Source organism: Oncorhynchus mykiss, chromosome 2, assembly GCF_013265735.2.
Source record: "Oncorhynchus mykiss isolate Arlee chromosome 2, USDA_OmykA_1.1, whole genome shotgun sequence".
Lineage (NCBI taxonomy): Eukaryota > Metazoa > Chordata > Actinopteri > Salmoniformes > Salmonidae > Oncorhynchus > Oncorhynchus mykiss.
In genome coordinates this window covers 22109200-22129523 of record NC_048566.1, presented here as the reverse complement: position 1 = coordinate 22129523, position 20324 = coordinate 22109200, and the positions used below count along the sequence as shown (strand labels likewise).

Below are 20324 nucleotides of genomic sequence, written 5' to 3'. Positions count from 1 at the left end.
ATAAATAGTTGTACTTTGACAGTAATGGAGGCTGCTGAGGGGAGGACGGCTCATAATAATGGCTGGAACAGAGCAAATGGAAACCATGTGTTTGTTGTATTTGATACCATTACACTAATAGAGTAAGGTGCCACGATCTCCTGATCTCACGATCTCCAATTAAGGTGCCATAATCTCCTGTGGTTGACACTAGTCTACACCCCGGCTCAACCCTTACCCATAACTCTAACTTCATGTCCACATCCTGGCTCAACCATAACCCTACATTTATGTCCACATCCCTAGATGCAGGCAAGGCAGTATTGAATGTGTTGACGTCTGTCACCTTGATTACTCAATTTTCTTTCAACCTATGCACCTACAATGTAAACTTTCATTTATAGACTAGGTTGTGGCAATCTCATGATGGGTATAGGGACATTTGAGTATCATGTAGTAATGTAACAGCGATAGGTTAAGATAGATGAATGGAATATGAATGACAGTCATCCAATATGCTGTAATAGAAATAAGGCCATGCTCATAAAAAAAGGATACAACTCTAACATTTTTTTGCCTAAAATTCCATACCGACATCTAACTGCCTGTAGATCAGGCCCTGAAGCAAGGATATGCATATTCTTGGTACCATTTGAAAGGAAACACTTTGAAGTTTATGGAAATGTGGAAGGAATTTAGGAGAATATAACAGAATAGATCTGGTAAAAGATAATACAAAGAACCCCCCCACTATTTTGTATTTTTTTTTGTACCATCATCTTTGAAATGCAAGAGAAAGGCCATAATGTATTATTCCAGTCCGGGTGCAATTTAGATTTTGTCCACTAGTTGGCAGCAGTGTATGTGCAAAGTTTTAGTCTGATCCAATGAACCATTGCATTTCTGTTAAAAATGTGTCAAGACTGCCCAAATGTGCCTAATATGTTTATTAATAACTTGCCATGTATAAAATTATGCACACTCCTCAAACAGTAGCATGGTATTCTTTCACTGAAATAGTTACTGTAAATTGGACAGTGCAGTTAGAGTAACAAGAATATAAGCTTTCTGCCAACATCAGATATGTCTATGTCCTGGGAAATCTTCTTGTTACTTACAACCTCATGCTAATCGCATTAGCCTACGTTAGCTCAACCGTCCCGTGGAAGGGACACCGATCCCGAAGAAGTTGTGTACTTCACTATACACTGCAACGACATCTACGACCCTGTGCATGTGACTAAGTAAACATCTAATCTACAAAGCTATGGTACAGTAGGCCTTGGGTAGATTGTGTGTGTTCACACACAGCTGTGTTGCAGCCATGTTGAGGTCAAGATACAGTTTGAACCGCAGAGAATACTGGTCATCTCAAACTAGCAGTTTTAGTGTACTGTATCACTGTCTTCTGGTAGAAATGAAGGGCTGGATTTCATCCGTATCGTAGATGGTCACAGAAATTCTGCGTTAAAACTCAATTGAATTTTAAAGGCATTTCCCCCTGTTCGCAAAGACTTCATTCACGGTAAATGCTGCATATGTCAGCTCATTCGGAAATTACCTTCACATATTAACACTGACCTTGAATGACACTTCCACAATACGGATTGAATCCAGTCCTAAGTCTGGAATTAACTCAATAAACACTGTACTGGGACTAATAAGACAACGTTGACCAATACTTAATGAAAAGGTAGGCCTACATTTTGCAAGGTGAATTGACAGGTTTGAGTCTCATTCACATAGACGTTGGTCTTGGACACAGAGCTAGGATTAGTTGACCCTTCCCGTATCTTAACCTTCCCCAGTGAGTGGTGAGGATGCACAACTTTCCAACATTTACAGCTTGATGCTACCTGCTGTATTATTTGCTCACCAGAGAACCTTTTAAATCTGATTAGAGATCTCGACATATCAAACAGTTCCATGAAACTGTGAGGTACATAAACCAGGGGTGCAGGTTAACCCCTTTCATTGACAGGATGACACAGCAACCATGATTTCTCTGGTCTTTGCTCTGCTCATCGGAGCGGTGTAAAAATTGGCATGGAGGACTGTGTTGACACTAACATCACAAATGTGTTAATTTTACGTTATTAACAAATGTTATTCCACTTTTATGATAGTATTATGCCTTTTTTAATATACTCAAAAGGTGAGGAAATATAGCTAAGAATCTGCCTGCTCTCGGTTTCCAGTCGCAATGGAGGACGAAAAGATCGAAGGGTATGAGTGCAAGACAAGCCGTACTCCCAGCACCATCAGGTATCTCTGCAGTCTGGGTAACACTTCTGTGGTGGCTCCCTGATCTCCAGCACATGGTGGTGCCTGCTGCTCACTGCTACAAGTCGTAAGTATCATGTGAACTACTTCCAATATATTGTGTACACCCCTGTCTAGCGTATTTAGGAAAGGAAAGTTAACCTAATATTATACTGTTTCCATCAGGCCTGTTGGGAGTCTTTTTATCCGACAGGTACTTTACTTGCAAAATAATGTTTGGATGGAAACATGGTTAGTGACAATCTAATTTTGGCTAAACTAAAGGACATAGTTTTAGAGTTTGTATTTAACTAAGTTAATTAATTAGACTTCTCTCTCTCTCATTTGTTTATTTAATTTAACTTTTATTAACTAGGCAAGTCAGTTAATAACAAATTCTTATATTACAATGACGACCTACTCAAAACCCTCCCCTAACCCAGACGACACTGTGCCAATTGTCCGCTGCCCTATGTGACTCCTGATCACAGCCAGTTGTGATACAGCCCAGGATTGAACCAGGGTCTGTAGTGACACCTCTAGCACTGAGATGCAGTGCCTTAGACTGCTGCGCCACTTAGGAGTATTCATAGAATCTTCTGATCTTCTCATGTGGAGGTGCGTCTGGGCGAGCACAACATCAAGGTAACTGAGGGTAGCGAGCAGTTCATCTCTTCATCCCGCGTGATCCGTCACCCCAACTACAGCACCATGAGCTCCAGTGAGTACAGAACCTGGGTCAAAGGTTACATGCGCCAGTTGGTCATTTTCATGGTGACTGAGTGTTTTCAGGCATAGAAATTGTACTATTAGGAACACAATATCCTCTCTTTCTCTCTCATTCTCTCTCAGCAACAAGCCGCAGTGCCTGAACATCCCCATCCTGTCCTACAGTAACAACTCCTACACTGGCATGATCACCGATGCAATGTCCTGTGCAGGATACCTGGAGGGAGGCAAGGACTCTTGCCAGGTACTTACCACACTAATCTCAAATCAGTGGTACCACAATGATGACTTGAAATGTACTTTTTCAGTTCAATTAATACAGAAATATGAGTTGCATATAACTTGATGGTACATATACTAATTAGTTGTGTCCTCATCACGACTGTCTTGGTGTGCTTGGACCATGTTAGTTTGTTGGTGATGTGGACGCCAAGGAACTTGAAGCTCTCAACTTGCTCAGTCCTCCTTTTCCTGTAGTCCACAATAATCTCCTTTGTCTTGATCACGTTGAGGGAGAGTTTGTTGTCTTTGCACCCCATGGTCAGGTCTCTGACCTCCTCCCTATAGGCTGTCTCATCATTGTTGGTGATCAGGCCTACCCCAGTTGTGTCATCTGCAAACTTAAAGATGTTGTTTGAGTCGTGCCTGGCCGTAGAGTCATGAGTGAACAGGGAGTGCAGGAGGGGACTGAGCACGCACCCCTGAGGGGCCCCCGTGTTGAGGATCAGTGTGGCAGATGTGTTGTTACCTACTCTTACCACCTGGGGGCAGCCGTCAGGAAGTCCAGGATCCAGTTGCAGAGGGAGGTGTTTAGTCCTAGGGTCCTTAGCTTCGTGATTAGTTTTGAGGGCACTATGGTGTTGAACGCTGAGCTGTAGTCAATGAATAGCATTCTCACATAAGTGTTCCTTTTGTCCAGGTGTGAAAGGGTGTGTGGAATGAAATAGAGATTTCATCATTCGTGGATCTTTTGGGGTGGTATGCAAATTGGAGTGGGTCTAGGGTTTCTGGGATAATGATGTTGATGTGAGCCATGACCAGCCTTTCAAAGTATTTCATAGCATTTCATGGCTACAGACGTGAGTGCTACAGGTCGGTAGTCATTTAGGCAGGTTACCTTAGTATTATTGGGCACAGGGACTATGGGGGTCTGCTTGAAACATGTTGGTATTACATACTCAGACAGGGAGAGGTTGAAAATGTCAGTGAAGACACTTGCCAGTTAGTCAATACATGCTCAGAGTAAACGTCCTGGTAATCCATCTGGCCCTGCGGCCTTGTGAATGTTGACCTGTTTAAAAGGTCTTACTCACATTGGCTGTGGAGTGCGGGATCACACAATCATCCGAAACAGCTGATGCTCTCATGCATGTTTCAGTATTACTTGCCTCGAAGCGAGCATAGAAGTTATTTAGCTTGTCTGGTAGCCTTGTGTCACTGGACAGCACTCGGCTGTGCTTCCCTTTGTAGACTGTAATAGTTTACAAGCCCTGGCACATCCGATGAGCGTCGGACCCGATGTTGTACGGTTCGATCTTAGCCCTGTATTGATGCTTTGCCCGTTTGATGGTTCATCGGAAGACATTGCGGGATTTCTTATAAGCTTCCGGGTTAGAGTCCCGCACCTTGAAAGCGGCAGCTCTACCCTTTTGTTCAGTCCAAATGTTGCCTGTAATCCATGGCTTCTGGTTGGGGTATGTACATACAGTCACTGTAGGGACAACACATTATCAATTAACTTATTGATGAAGCCAGTGACTGATGTGGTGTACTCCTCAATGCCATCGGAAGAATCCCAGAACATATTCCAGTCTGTGCTGGCAAAACAGTCCTGTAGTTTAGCATCTGCTTCATCAGCTTCACCACTTTTTTTTAATAGGCCGAGTCACTGGTGCTTCCTGCTTAAATTTGAGTTTGTAAGCAGGAATCAGGAGGGTAGAATTATGGTCAGGTTCACCAAATGGAGGGCGAGGGAGAGCTTTGTACGCATCTCTGTGTGTGGAGTAAAGGTGGTCTAGAATTATTTTTAACATGCTGATAGACATGAGGCAAAACTGATTCCCTGCAGTCCCTGGCCACTAGGAGCACCGCCTCTGGATGATAGTTTTCATGTTTGCTTATGGCGGTATACAGCTCATTGAGTGCTGTTTTAGTGCCAGCGTCGGTTTGTGGTAGACAGTTACGAAAAATACAGATGAAAACTCTCTAGGTAGATAGTGTGGTCTACAGCTTACCATGAGATACTCTACCTCAGGCGAGCAAAACTTTGAGACGTCCTTAGATATCATGCACCAGCTGTTGTTTACAAATATACATCGGCCCAGTGTCTTACCAGAGGCTGCTGTTCTGTCCTGCCGATACACTATAACCCGCCAGCTGTATGTTATTAATATTGTCGTTCAGCCACGACTCGGTGAAACATAAGATATTACCGTTTTTAATGTCCCATTGGTAGGATATATGTGCTTTCAGTTCGGCCCATTTATTTTCCAGCGATTGAACGTTGGATAACATTACAGATGGCAAAGGCAGATTAGGCACTCGTCGCCTGATCCTTGGGTGCCTGATCCTCAAGGCACCCAATATCTTTCTGCGAAATCTGTTTCTTTCTCCAGTGAATGATGGGGATGAGGGCCTGTTCGGGTGTTTGGAGTATATCCTTCCGTCCAACTCATTAAGAATGTGAAATGTCAGAATAATAGTAGAGAGAATAATTTAAGTTTTTATTTATTTCATCACATTCCCAGTGGTTCAGTAGTGTACATACACTCAATTAGTATTTGGTAGCATTGCCTTTAAAATTGTTTAACTTGGGTCAAACATTTTGGGTAGCCTTCCACAAACTTCCCACAATAAGTTGGGTGAATTTTGGCCCATTCCTCCTGACAGAGCTGGTGTAACTGAGTCAGGTTTGTAGGCCTCCTTGCTCGCATACACTTTTTCAGATCTGCCCACAAACTATCTATAGGATTGAGGTCAGGGCTTTGAGATGGCCACTCCAATACCTTGACTTTGTTGTCCTTAAGCCATTTTGCCACACCTTTGGAGGTATGCTTGCGGTCATTGTCCATTTGGAAGACCCATTTAAATATATATATAACATTACCTTTATTTAACTAGGCAAGTACGTTAAGAACAAATTCTTATTTTCAATGATGGCCTGGGAACAGTGGGTTAACTGCCTTGTTCAGGGGCAGAATGACAGATTTTTAACTTGTCAACTCGAGGTTTCAATCATGCAAACTTTTCGGTTAATAGTCCAACGCTCTAACCACTAGGCTACTTGCCCTCCAATTTGCAACCAAGTTGTACATTTTTTTCTTTTGTTTCATCAGACCAGAGGACATTTCTCCAAAAAGTATGATCTTTGTCCCCATGTGCAGTTGCAAAGTGTAGTCTGGCTTTTTTATGGCAGTTTTGGAGAAGTGGCTTCTTCCTTGCTGAGCAGCCTTTCAGGTTATGTTAATATATGACTCATTTTTACTGTGGATATAGATATTTTTGTACCTGTTTCTTCCAGCGTCTTCACAGGGTCCTTTGCTGTTGTTCTGGGATTGATTTGCACTTTTCGCACCAAAGCACATTCATCTCTAGGAGACAGAACGCGTCTCCTTCCTGAGCGGTATGACGGCTGCGTTATCCCATGGTGTTTATACTTGTGTACTATTGTTTGCACAGATGAACGTGGTACTTTCAGGCATTTGGAAACTGCTCCTAAGGATGAACCAGACTTGTGGAGGTCTACAATTTTTTTCGGAGGTCTTGGCTGATTTCTTTTGATTTTCCCATGATGTCAAGCAAAGAGGCACTGAGTTTGATGGTAGGCCTTGAAATACATCCACAGGTACATCTCCAATTGACTCAAATTATGTCAATTAGCCTAACAGAAGCTTCTAAAGCCATGACATAATTTTCTGGAATTTTCCAAGCTGTTTAAAGGCACAGTCAACTTAGTGTATGTAAACTTCTGACCCACTGGAATTGTGATACAGTGAATTCTAAGTGAAATAATCTGTCTGTAAACAATTGTTGGACAAATTACCTGTGTCATGCACAAAGTAGATGTCCTAACCAACTTGCCAAAACTATAGTTTGTTAACAAGAATTTTGTGGAGTGGTTGAAAAATGAGTTTTAATGACTCCGACCTAAGTGTATGTAAACTTCCGACTTCAACTGAAGTATCCTATGTGCTTATAGATGAGTAAGACTTACATTTAATGAATACATTCAATATATGTATTGGTACATCAAGCTGCCTCACCCTACAGAAACAGGAGATAGGCTCCTGTTCCTATGAGCCGTTCCGGCTTGCACTCGCCAAGGCATATACAAGGTTATTTACATGTCTGTCATGGTTTAACAACATCCTATCATCCAGATTATATCATGCAGTTCACTTCACCAAGGCTCAGCACAGAACACCATCAAGTGATGAAAGACTTTCCTTTCCCTCTTTCTCCCTAAGCTGTGTGGAGGTGTGTCTGGGCAAAAACAACATTGAAGGGACTGAAGGTAAGGAGCAATTCATCACTTCTTCCCAAGTCATCCCCCACCCCAACTACAGCTCCTACAACATCAACAATGACATCATGCTGATCAAGCCCGCCACCCTCAACACCTACGTGCAGCCTGTTGCTCTGCCCAGCAGATCACCTACGTGCAGCCTGTTGCTCTGCCCAGCAGCTGTGCCCCCGCGGGCACCATGTGTACCGTCTCTGGATGGGGCAACACCATGAGCTCCTGTATTTTGGGGCTCTGTTGTAAAATATACTTGGTCAGGTAACCATTGCCAGTGTTAAAAGGTAAATGATCCATAATTGGCATGTTCTGCCTTTAATTTCCCCTTCTTTCTATCCATTCTTTCATTTTTCATCCATCCTTACAGCCACCGATAGCAACAAGCTACAGTGCCTGAACCTCGCCCTCCTGTCCTTCAACGTCTGTAACAACGCCTACCCTGGCATGATCACTAACGCCATGTTCTGTGCTGGATTCCTGGAGGGAGGCAAGGACTCTTGCCAGGTACTACTGACCAGCTTATCAAAACTATTAAATCAAATCAAATCTTATGTGTCACATACACATGGTTAGCTGATGTTAATGCGAGTGTAGCGAAATGCTTGTGCTTCTAGTTCCGACAGTGCAGTAATAACAAACGAGTAATCTAACCTAACAATTCCACAACTACTACCTTATACACACACAAGTGTAAAGGGATAAAGAATATGTACATAAAGATATATGAATGAGTGATGGTACAGAACAGCATAGGCAAGATACAGTAGATGGTATAGAGTACAGTATATACATATGAGATGAGTAATGTAGGGTATGTAAACATTCTATTAAGTGGCATTGTTTAAAGTGACTAGTGATACATTTTTACATCCATTTCCATCATTAAAGTGGCTGGAGTTGAGTCAGTATGTTGGCAGCAGCCACTCAATGTTAGTGGTGGCTGTTTAACAGTCTGATGGCCTTGAGATAGAAGCTGTTTTTCAGTCTCTCGGTCCCTGCTACTGACCTCGCCTTCTGGATGATAGCGGGGTGAACAGGCAGTGGCTCGGGTGGTTGTTGTCTGACCGAAAATACAGTATAGAGAAACAGTGAAGTAACAGTGTCTCTCTCTCAGGGTGACTCCGGTGGCCCCGTGGTGTGCAACGGTCAGCTTCAGGGTATTGTGTCCTGGGGATAGGGCTGTGCCCAGCACTGATAACCACGGTGTCTATGCCAAGGTAAGAATATAGACTTCTGCTGCTAAGTTTGTGGGATAAAGCCTTTATTAGACCACTGGCTCATCCCTGTCACAACTACATGTTTCTAACTTCAATAATACCAACTTCACCCCAGCTCTAATACCAACTTTATCCCAGGTTTACAGTGACTTGGCCCTGTGTACACTGATGTCTCCCTTCTCCTTCTCTAGGTGTGCATCTTTAATGACTGGCTGACCAGCACAATGGCCACCTACTAAGTCTGATCCTAGCTTTGGTCATTCAATAGTCCCACACCTCTACAACATCCTGTGCAGTTCAATATCCACATTTGTTTTCATGACAAATAAAGCATTTAACACTAAATACTTTTTTCTGTTGTGTTTGTACTCTCACTGTCCTTAGAAATCTTTGCAAAGGTCTTTCTATCTTCTCATGTCAAGTAGTTTTACTAGTAAACACCAGAGAAACTAGTAACCACTAGCAAATTGTTAAAGTATGGATCAAGAATATACTGTTTTTCTTTCTAAAGGATACAGGGGGTAATTCATTGTGTCATGGTACCCTACCGTAACCATTTGATTTGTATCAATACAGCAAGATACAACAAGGTACATTATTGATTACATCGATTAGTTTCTATAGTTGTGTATTGATGCGTTGCTGCTCACAATGCTCATATCTGGGGTAAGTTGTGCCAAGAAACCACTTTTCTAAAATAATTATAACATCCGTAAATATATGCAGATATACTATATTTCCCTTGGAGTGATGCTGAATTTAAAAAATGACTAAAATTACCCGACTCTCCTCTACTGTGAGAAACTGCTGATTATTTTGGGTATGCATCTGGGACCATTCGGAGTACAATAAAAAATATATATATGCAGTACCAGTCAAAAGTTTAGACACACCTACTCATTCCAGAGATTCTTTATTTTTACTATTTTCTACTTTGTAGAATAATAGTGACAACATCAAAACTATGAAATAACACATATGGAATCATGTAGTAAAAAAAAGAAGTGTTAAACAAATTAAAAATATTTTATATTTGAGATTCTGTGGGTGGAAGGTAGCCTAGTGGTTAGAGCGTTGGGCCAGTAATCGAAAGGTTGCTATATCGAATCCCCGAGCTAACAAGGTAAAAATCTGTCGTTCTGCCCCTGAACAAGTCAGTTAACCCCCTGTTCCTAGGCTGTCATTGTAAAGAAGAATTTGTCCTTAACATACTTGCCTAGTTAAATAAATAAAAATATTCAAAGTAGCCACCCTTTGCCTTGATGACAGCTTTGCATGCTCTTAGCATTCTCTCAACCAGCTTCATTAGGTAGTCACCTGGAATGCATTTCAATTAACATGTGTGCCTTGTTAATTTGTGAAATTTCTTTCCTTCTTAATGCGTTTCAGTCAAACAGTTGCGTTGTGACCAGGTAGGGGTGGTATACATAAGATAGCCCTATTTGGTAAAAGACCAAGTCCATATTGTGGCAAATCATTACTTTAAGACATGAAGGTTGGTCAATACGGAAAATTTCAAGAACTTTGAACCTTTCTTCAAGTGCAGTCGCAAAAAGCATCAAGCGCTATGATGAAACTGGAAGATCGCCACAGGACCCAGAGTTATCTCTGCTGCAGAGGATAAGTTCATTAGAGTTACCAGCCTCAGAAATTGCAGCCCAAATAAATGCTTCACAGAGTTCAAGTAACAGACACATCTCAACATCAACTGTTCAGAGGAGACTGTGTGAATCAGGCCTTCATGGTCTAATTGTGGCAAAGAAACCGCAATTCGACCATGAAGGCCTGATTCACAGTCACAGTCTCCTCTGAACAGTTGATGTTGAGATGTGTCTGTTACTAAAGGACAACAATAATAAGAAGAGACTTGGTTGGGACAAGAAACACGAGCAATGAACATTAGATCAGTGGAAATCTGTTTTTTGGTCTGAAGAGTCAAAATGTGAGATTTTTGGTTCCAACCGCATGTCTTTGTGAGATGCAGAGTAGGTGAACGGATAATCTCCACATTTACGGTTCCCACTGTGAAGCATGGAGGAGGAGGTGTGATGATGTGGGGGTGCTTTGCTGGTGACATGGTCTGTGATTTATTTATAATTCAAGACACACTTAACCAGCATGGTTACTACAGCATTCTGCAGCGATACGCCATCCCATCTGGTTTGCCCTTAGTGGGACTATCATTTGTTTTTCAACAGGACAATGACCCAAAACACACTTCCAGGCTGTGTAAGGGCTATTTGACAAAGAAGGAGAGTGATGGAGTGCTGCATCAGATGACCTGGCCTCCACAATCACCCAACCTAAACCCAATTGAGATGGTTTGGGATGTGTTGGAAAGCAGAGTGAAAGAAAAGCAGCCAAAAAGTGCTCCGCATATGTGGGAACTCCTTCAAGATGTTTGGAAAAGCATTCCACGTGAAGCTGGTTGAGAGAATTCCAAGAGTGTGCAAAGCTGCCATCAAGGCAAAGGTTGGCTACTTTGAAGAATCTAAAATCTATCTTGATTTGATTTGTTTATTAACACTTTTTTGTTTTTTCATAGTTGATGTCTTCTCTATTAAATCTACAATGTAGAAAATAGTAAATGCAAATAGGTGTGTTCAAAATTTTGACTGGTACTGTATATCTATGCTATTTGTCATCATATATCGTAAATAGGTCATTTAAATATGTACACTTATTTCCGATTATATTTCCTAATCAGAAATTAACCTTTTTTTTTTACATTTTGAAATATCTCTACGCAACATAGAAAGACCTGATATCTAATAACAAAACAACAATGAATGAATTAATGACAAATATAATACATTTGAGGCGGAACCATTTAATCCTAAAGTGGAACTATTTTTCACCCACACAGACTGAGATAACTGATGCACCGGCAATGTCAAAGTTGTCACGTTATTAAGCGACCTCGGGGATGTATTAATGATCACATAAACCTAATTTAAAACGAGAATAACGGAAGATAACCTTCGTTAGAAACATCGGTTTACATTTTTGAAGACCGGCTTGATTCCTTTTTTCTTTATAGCCTCTTGTAGGCTTCGGAACTCGACAAGATGCGCGTCAACATTCAGATGTTGATATCCCATGGCCGGGTGGCCCGTAAAATGGGTCTCGGTCCAGAGTCGCGAATAAACATGCTTCGGAACATTCTTACCGGCCTCGTTCGACACGAGAGGATAGAGACCACCCGAGGCAGAGCAGACGAAGTTCGATTTTATGCTGAAAAGGTGAGGACATGTATGTAACATGGCAACGTTACCTTTTTACGCTGCTCAACAAAGTTGCTTCTCCAGTAATTCAAAGGCTGGCTGATAGCGATATTGAGTCGTTTCATCTTACCGTGCAAAAGGAATGTATGCAGCCGGCTATACGCGTATACCCCTTCAGTCAATCAGACCAGGGGTGAAAAAATAGACTGCTCCAACCTGATTGGCAACACCCGGAACATGGCGAACATTGTGTTTCATAAAGAAAGTATTGTTACGACCCTGGGTTTATAAGCACGGAAATCGACCCTGCCGCACGAGCATGCTTTTTCGGCACAGTCGATAGCGCGCCGGACCTCGGGCTAGAAGGTCGAGGGTTCGATACCTGCTCCCTGTCTGTTTCATTACATTGGTGTCAGAAGTGATCAGACCTTGCATCCACGACAGTGCGTGTGCTTGACCGGTGAGCGCGTTCCTGTAAGAGTCACAAGCTAGCGCGAGGACGCGCTCTTTGAAAAGGAGGGAGTAGTATAAGCACGGAAATCGACCCTGCCGCACGAGCATGCTTTTGCGGCACAGTCGATAGCGCGCCGAGCCCGAGGGTTCGAGACCTGCTCCCAGCTGTTTCATTACAGTATGTTTTTTTTCCATCTTCTCGCCATTAAATCGAGTTAAGGTGGTAATCGACTCCTTTGCAACTTGAATGGAGAATATGTTATGTACAACCCGGTCCATAGGGGATATGAGTGTATAGCTGGCTACATAGATTCCCTTTGGACAGTAAGATGAAGCGACTCTATTGTCATCTACCAGCCTTTGGGCTACTCCACTAGTTGACTCAACTCAACTCCCATTGTGAAGGAAGTTTCTGATGAACTATGGAGTTGAGCAGAGTCCTGGCTTTGTGAAATTCAGCTCTGACTACATTGATTTGCCCAAGATCAATAGTAAATTATGAAACATTTACCGTGTGTGTACCCATGGTTGTCCTATGTAGATGTGTGCCTTTGTTTGCTGAAATCAATACTTTTTAATTTAACTCCATGGTTGTATTTGTTTGATTTAGTCAGCTACTTCTCAATCATCCCTGTTTAGTAGGCTACTGTGTAGTTTTGACAGCTTGTGACGTTGTTGACCAATGTGATGTTGTTTTGCAGTTGATTGACTATGCCAAGAAGGGAGACACTGACGAGAAAGCGATGAAAATGGCAAATTTCTGGCTCACAGTAAATGTTCTTTATGATCTTTGTTAGTATTTTAATGTACTCAGACCAAGTCAGACCGTCCCAATGTCCCCAGCATTGTTGTACTATTATCTACGAGGTTAATATGAGTGTGTTCCTAGTTCTTTCAGTAAGTCAGCATCCCGTCTCTCTCTCCTGTGGTTTAAGGAAAAGGATCTGATCCCAAAGCTCTTCAAGGTCCTGGCTCCCAGGTTTGAGACCCAGCCCAAAGCCTACACCCGCATGGCCCGCATTCCCAACAGGGAGAACCTGGACAAGGCTGCTATGGCCGTGCTTGAGTATAAAGGCAACCCGTTCCCACCTCTCCAGACCGCCAAACGAGACAATGAACTCACACTAATCAACCAGCTCCTCAAAGGCTACAGAGAACAGCGGGCACAGCAGGCAGCAGCCAAGGTTGAGGCATAATGCAACCAGCCACACTGACATTACATGTATTACAGTTTTTAGATGTCTGGCTACAGTATTTGACTTTCTGTGGACTCCACAAAATAAATGTGATTGTATGACAATGTTACGCGTTCTGTTTATGGCACTAATGTGAATTTAAGATGTGCTTAAATCAAACAGGTTTGATATGCTGTTATTATTCCCTCTACCGGTTCAGAAACATGTCCCCCAAACGTTTCATTATCATCATGGTTGATGTCCTGTTTTTAATCTCTCTACTGATTCAGAATAAACATCAGGCAGTGGCAAATAGAGGCAGGATGTTTTATGCTTTCAACCACCTTCAGCCAGACATAATCACACACTCATCATGAGCTTTCCCATTCATTCTATTTGTTTAGATTTAAACTGTCTTTTTATTAAGAGCTGCTGTAGAGGTTGGTTTTTACATACTGGTAACTACTTGCCAAAATTACCCCAAACCTATTGCAATTACATTCAATTGGACCGGCTATCCGTTCTCCTTTTCCACTTGCCTGTAAGCGCCCCAATTGTGAGGTTCCAGAAAAGTAATTGTACTGTACCAAGATGGAGTAGATGTTTTGGACGAATGCCCTTGCCCTTCTACATCACATTACACATTCACACTGTGGCCAAGGTATGAAAGAAACAGACCAGGCCTCTAATAAAACCAACCATTTTAATTTGGCAAAAAGTGTATGTACAGCGTATTCAGAATATCCTAATTTGACACCATTAAAATGCATTCATTTCAAACAGTGCTTCAGTAATGTGCTCTTAACCAGACCCTTCTAAATACCCAGGAAGCTGTGCTGTTGTCTGTCATGCATATCAAACCCTCACTCATCTCCCGTTGGTCTTCTACTTGTGTCTGTGTATAATAGACAAATACCATAGATAAGTTGATCATGCAGCTTGTTGTACAGGATGACTGGAACCTGTCTGTCAAAATCTATTCAGTCAAGTAATGGCATCCGTAACCATGGACAACAGTGGACTGTAATGGCAATAGAGACAAATATATAAACGCCTACAGAGACAACCTTTAGAACACCAGAACAATCTAATTCAAGTGTCATTCTTTTTTAGACTACATTATACCTTTGACCGTATGTTCTCATGTACATAACATGTGCTGTACCAGTCTGACCAACCCAAGCCTACTCCAGACATTGTCTTTCTGTAGTAAAGGGCTATTAATTAAACCATTAGAAACAGTCAATTAACCACCATTCTTTCTCCCACACCAAATGATTAAAGAGACGTGCATGTTTCATACTCAGATATTAACAAGTTATAAAAAATAAAAAAAAATGTAATTGATTACTTCTATTTCTTAGAACAGGTGGTAAATTGGCCTTGACACAGTCTTGTGAATACCCCCCTCCCTCCCTTACATTGATATCATTAGGCTATTTCATTAATCAACTTAATATGATTCAGATCATGTACATTTTTTATATGTCTGATAATGACACTTGATGACATTGATTAATATGAACATATCTACAGGTAACATTTGTATATTTGATACCGGAATATGATCGGATGTAGTGTGTGGATACATATGATCCAGATTAAAGCGCTAATCAAAGTCACTTTGAAATAAATGGCGGAACAGAAAACTAAGAGAAGGGGAACATTAAAGTGCTTCATGCAGGACAAACAGGACGTTGGTGCTACTACTTTCACAGTTACTCTAAAAGGTTTGCTTTAGTTGTTTATGGGCCCAGGACTTTTCATGGTCAGGAAGAACTACTGTTCCTACTTATGGATAAACAACAATGAGCCCCTCACGCAGTATCAGATCCGATGTACAACTTCACTGAGGGAAACGGCCATACAAACAGACATGTACAGGTTTGACATGACATCATTACATACTAGTCGGGGGGGGGGGGGGGGGGGGGGGGTGATTGTGAAGTTAGTTCACATCCTCGCTGGACAACTTTCCCTCCTTAAATCATGTGTCAAGGACGGAGGCTGAAATTGAAAGTAAAACAAGCTATAAGTATGATTTCTATGTAAAAAATAATAATTTAACTTTAAAACCACCCCTTTCCCTGTGCTCTATTGCATTAATACATTCACCAAGGTCTACATACATCAAGGAATTACATTCAGAGCAAGCTAATATCTTGCACTCCAGTGAAAACTGAACAGTAATATTCTGAGTTAAAACAGTTGTCTGTGGACAGTATGACATAAGGTAACATAAGGTTCCAATAGAAATCGAGAAGAAGTGACATTAACACCTCGGTAGCCTATATGGTATGAAATATACACAGCTATTGTATAGTAGTTTGGTACAACAGGCACACGCACTGTATGAACACATGGAGTATAATCAGTTTAGAGACAGGGAGTACATGCTTGTTTTAGCCGTACCTCAGTGGTCCACAGTAAACTGAACATTGTACACTTAAACATCAGTATATCAATCCTATAGCCTGGAGCAATCAACATATATAAGAATATAAATCATCCCAACATATTCTATATGGAGAAATTCTATATTTTGTGTTAACATCTGTCAAACATGAAGAAAAAAAATGTATGTTTCAGGGTGTGAGTGAATATTTTACTCTTGTACAATGTAATGGCATGAGAATTGCAATGGTCACAGCATCACTTGGAATTCGACAATGTGGGAAAAAACATCCCTTTTGTAATATAAACTCTGCAACTATTTTAGAGTAATGGTAACTCATTCTCTTCAGCTATTTACACGTTTCCCTCAGCCTCTCCATTGATGCCTTATAAATTCTTGAATAAAAGTGTTCATAGGAGTTTTGTTCAGTCTCCACTCTCCAGCCTCTCTCCCTGCTCATGTTCAAATATTTATTGCTTCTTTTTTCTTTTACAAGCTCAGCACTTTAACTCACAGCCATATCCTCTTCTTTATTCAGCTTTTTTCCCATTCCGAGGTCAAAATGGGACATTTAGGATTTCCATTCCACATGTCTGCTTATAATGACTTCCCCTTCTCTTCCTCCTCATATCCCTCCCTCCTTCCCTCGTGGCTATACATAGCTTGACCTGTTTTCTATGCTACCTGATCTTCACCTCCCTCGTGATCTTTCTCTCTGTGTCCCTCTTTCTTTCTCTCTGTCTGTCTCATGCCTTGGTGCCCATGCCCCCTCCCCCCTGCATGCTGAAGTACTCAGTGAAGTGGGAGGGGAGTTGTGGAGGGGGAGGGGGGGAGAGGCGGGTGGGCATGGGGGGAGGGAGTGGGGGGAAGGTGGGTAACGACAGGTCGGCCGTGGTGGTGATGATCTTATGCTCACTGTTCCTCTGCACTTCCTGTCCCTTCCGGGCCACCGTCTCCTCCACCGTCTTCACTGGGCCCTAAGAGAGAAGGAGGTAAAGGTTGAAATGTTAAAGGTCAAGCTGGGTTGTATTTGTCACAATGTCAGTTACCACATCCTTCTCTGACAACTTCCTCTGTGCTCTAACACCTCTGGAGTGTTACAGGGACTATATCGGACCTTAGTATCAGTTACTAGATCCTCCTCAGACCATACATCCACTCACCGACTGGATGGAGAAGAGTTCTGTGAAGTTGGGCTGGGAGTCGCCCAGGAAGGAGCTGTTCCCATAGGCATGGTGGGGGAAACTCTCACTCGCCACACCCGCCTTCGGACTAGAGAGTAGGATCCCGATCTGAGAGGTCCGCACGTGGTACGGGAAGTTCTTATTGGCCGCAGAGGGCCGAGTGATAGCCTGTGGCGAGGCAGGGAGGGGGGAGAGGGGACGGATGGGAGGAATGTATCATATTCAGAATATTGCCTGTTGCCTGTACAAATATTACCCTGTATTCTCCATACACTGATACACATTTCTTCACATATATGAACAGAACAGTATGTGTGTGAATGTGTCACTGACAAAGGACAGAGAGGCTCAGTCTGGTATAGAAGTCTGGGACAGAGAGGCTCAGTCTGGTACAGAAGTCTGGGACCGAGAGGCTCAGTCTGGTACAGAAGTCTGGGACCGAGAGGCTCAGTCTGGTACAGAAGTCTGGGACCGAGAGGCTCAGTCTGGTACAGAAGTCTGGGACGAGAGGCTCAGTCTGGTACAGAAGTCAGGGACAGAGAGGCTGTCTAGTACAGAAGTCTGGGACAGAGAGGCTCAGTCTGGTACAGAAGTCTGTGACAGAGAGGATCAGTCTGGTACAGAAGTCTGGGACGAGAGTCTCAGTCTGGTACAGATGTCTGGGACTGAGATGCTCAGTCTGGTACAGAAGTCTGGGACAGAGAGGCTCAGTCTGGTACAGAAGTCTGGGACAGAGAGGCTCAGTCTGGTACAGAAGTCTGGGACCGAGAGGCTCAGTCTGGTACAGAAGTCTGGGACCGAGAGGCTCAGTCTGGTACAGAAGTCTGGGACAGAGAGGCTCAGTCTGGTACAGAAGTCTGGGACAGAGAGGCTCAGTCTGGTACAGAAGTCTGGGACGAGAGTCTCAGTCTGGTACAGATGTCTGGGACTGAGATGCTCAGTCTGGTACAGAAGTCTGGGACCGAGAGGCTCAGTCTGGTACAGAAGTCTGGGACAGAGAGGCTCAGTCTAGTACAGAAGTCTGGGACCGAGAGGCTCAGTCTGGTACAGAAGTCTGGGACTGAGAGGCTCAGTCTGGTACAGAAGTCTGGGACCGAGAGGCTCAGTCGAGTACTGAAGTCTGGGACCGAGAGGCTCAGTCGAGTACAGAAGTCTGGGACAGAGAGGCTCAGTCTAGTACAGAAGTCTGGGACAGAGAGGCTCAGTCTGGTACAGAAGTCTGTGACAGAGAGGCTCAGTCTGGTACAGAAGTCTGGGACGAGAGTCTCAGTCTGGTACAGATGTCTGGGACTGAGATGCTCAGTCTGGTACAGATGTCTGGGACTGAGATGCTCAGTCTGGTACAGATGTCTGGGACTGAGATGCTCAGTCTGGTACAGAAGTCTGGGACTGAGATGCTCAGTCTGGTACAGATGTCTGGGACTGAGATGCTCAGTCTGGTACAGATGTCTGGGACTGAGATGCTCAGTCTGGTATAGAAGTCTGGGACGAGAGTCTCAGTCCGGTACAGATGTCTGGGACTGAGATGCTCAGTCTGGTACAGATGTCTGGGACTGAGATGCTCAGTCTGGTATAGAAGTCTGGGACGAGAGTCTCAGTCTGGTACAGATGTCTGGGACTGAGAGGCTCAGTCTGGTACAGAAGTCTGGGACTGAGAGGCTCAGTCTGGTACAGAAGTCTGGGACGAGAGTCTCAGTCTGGTACAGATGTCTGGGACTGAGATGCTCAGTCTGGTACAGATGTCTGGGACTGAGATGCTCAGTCTGGTACAGAAGTCTGGGACTGAGATGCTCAGTCTGGTACAGAAGTCTGGGATGAGAGTCTCAGTCTGGTACAGATGTCTGGGACTGAGATGCTCAGTCTGGTACAGAAGTCTGGGACCGAGAGGCTCAGTCTGGTACAGAAGTCTGGGACTGAGAGGCTCAGTCTGGTACAGAAGTCTGGGACCGAGAGGCTCAGTCGAGTACTGAAGTCTGGGACCGAGAGGCTCAGTCGAGTACAGAAGTCTGGGACAGAGAGGCTCAGTCTAGTACAGAAGTCTGGGACAGAGAGGCTCAGTCTGGTACAGAAGTCTGTGACAGAGAGGCTCAGTCTGGTACAGAAGTCTGGGACGAGAGTCTCAGTCTGGTACAGATGTCTGGGACTGAGATGCTCAGTCTGGTACAGATGTCTGGGACTGAGATGCTCAGTCTGGTACAGATGTCTGGGACTGAGATGCTCAGTCTGGTACAGAAGTCTGGGACTGAGATGCTCAGTCTGGTACAGATGTCTGGGACTGAGATGCTCAGTCTGGTACAGATGTCTGGGACTGAGATGCTCAGTCTGGTACAGATGTCTGGGACTGAGATGCTCAGTCTGGTATAGAAGTCTGGGACGAGAGTCTCAGTCCGGTACAGATGTCTGGGACTGAGATGCTCAGTCTGGTACAGATGTCTGGGACTGAGATGCTCAGTCTGGTATAGAAGTCTGGGACGAGAGTCTCAGTCTGGTACAGATGTCTGGGACTGAGAGGCTCAGTCTGGTACAGATGTCTGGGACTGAGAGGCTCAGTCTGGTACAGAAGTCTGGGACGAGAGTCTCAGTCTGGTACAGATGTCTGGGACTGAGATGCTCAGTCTGGTACAGATGTCTGGGACTGAGATGCTCAGTCTGGTACAGAAGTCTGGGACTGAGATGCTCAGTCTGGTACAGAAGTCTGGGATGAGAGTCTCAGTCTGGTACAGATGTCTGGGACTGAGATGCTCAGTCTGGTACAGAAGTCTGGGACTGAGAGGCTCAGTCTGGTACAGAAGTCTGGGACGAGATGCTCAGTCTGGTACAGAAGTCTGGGACTGAGATGCTCAGTCTGGTACAGATGTCTGGGACCGAGAGTCTCAGTCTGGTACAGATGTCTGGGACAGAGAGTCTCAGTCTGGTACAGATGTCTGGGACTGAGATGCTCAGTCTGGTACAGAAGTCTGGGACTGAGAGGCTCAGTCTGGTACAGAAGTCTGGGACAGAGAGTCTCAGTCTGGTACAGATGTCTGGGACTGAGATGCTCAGTCTGGTACAGATGTCTGGGACTGAGATGCTCAGTCTGGTATAGAAGTCTGGGACGAGAGTCTCAGTCCGGTACAGATGTCTGGGACTGAGATGCTCAGTCTGGTACAGATGTCTGGGACTGAGATGCTCAGTCTGGTACAGATGT

At 43.6% G+C, this 20324-nt stretch overlaps 2 protein-coding genes and 1 pseudogene across 4 annotated transcripts in view; 2 read left to right on the top strand and 1 right to left on the bottom strand.

Annotated features, from left to right (window-relative positions):
• Positions 1–1975: 1975 nt before the first annotated feature.
• LOC110537842 lies at positions 1976–8945 on the top strand (annotated as a pseudogene).
• A 2495-nt stretch (positions 8946–11440) lies between these two features.
• On the top strand, positions 11441–13875 carry LOC110537847 (39S ribosomal protein L17, mitochondrial). 2 transcript variants are annotated; one of them, XM_021624276.2, is made up of 3 exons: positions 11563–11948; positions 13085–13153; positions 13319–13875. In XM_021624276.2, the coding sequence occupies exons 1-3, from the start codon at positions 11775–11777 to the stop codon at positions 13577–13579; spliced, it is 504 nt and encodes a 167-aa protein (XP_021479951.1). In that variant the 5' UTR covers positions 11563–11774; the 3' UTR covers positions 13580–13875. The 2 variants fall into 2 exon arrangements, with proteins under 2 accessions (XP_021479959.1, XP_021479951.1); XM_021624284.2 differs by lacking the exon at positions 13085–13153 and having other exon boundaries at positions 11441–11948; positions 13319–13685.
• Positions 13876–14242: 367 nt separating this feature from the next.
• Positions 14243–20324, bottom strand: part of LOC110537757 (transmembrane protein 145) — a 37292-nt gene continuing 31210 nt past the window's right edge. Inside the window, exons 14-16 of one of the 2 annotated variants that reach the window (XM_036942162.1) lie at positions 17117–17305; positions 16870–16930; positions 14243–15565 (exon numbers count right to left, since the gene is read on the bottom strand). In XM_036942162.1, coding sequence (XP_036798057.1) covers positions 15546–15565; positions 16870–16930; positions 17117–17305 — 270 coding nt within the window. In that variant the 3' untranslated portion in view covers positions 14243–15545. Of the gene's footprint in view, positions 16931–17116; positions 17306–20324 lie in introns of both variants that reach the window. The other variant, XM_036942152.1, reaches the window with a different exon arrangement.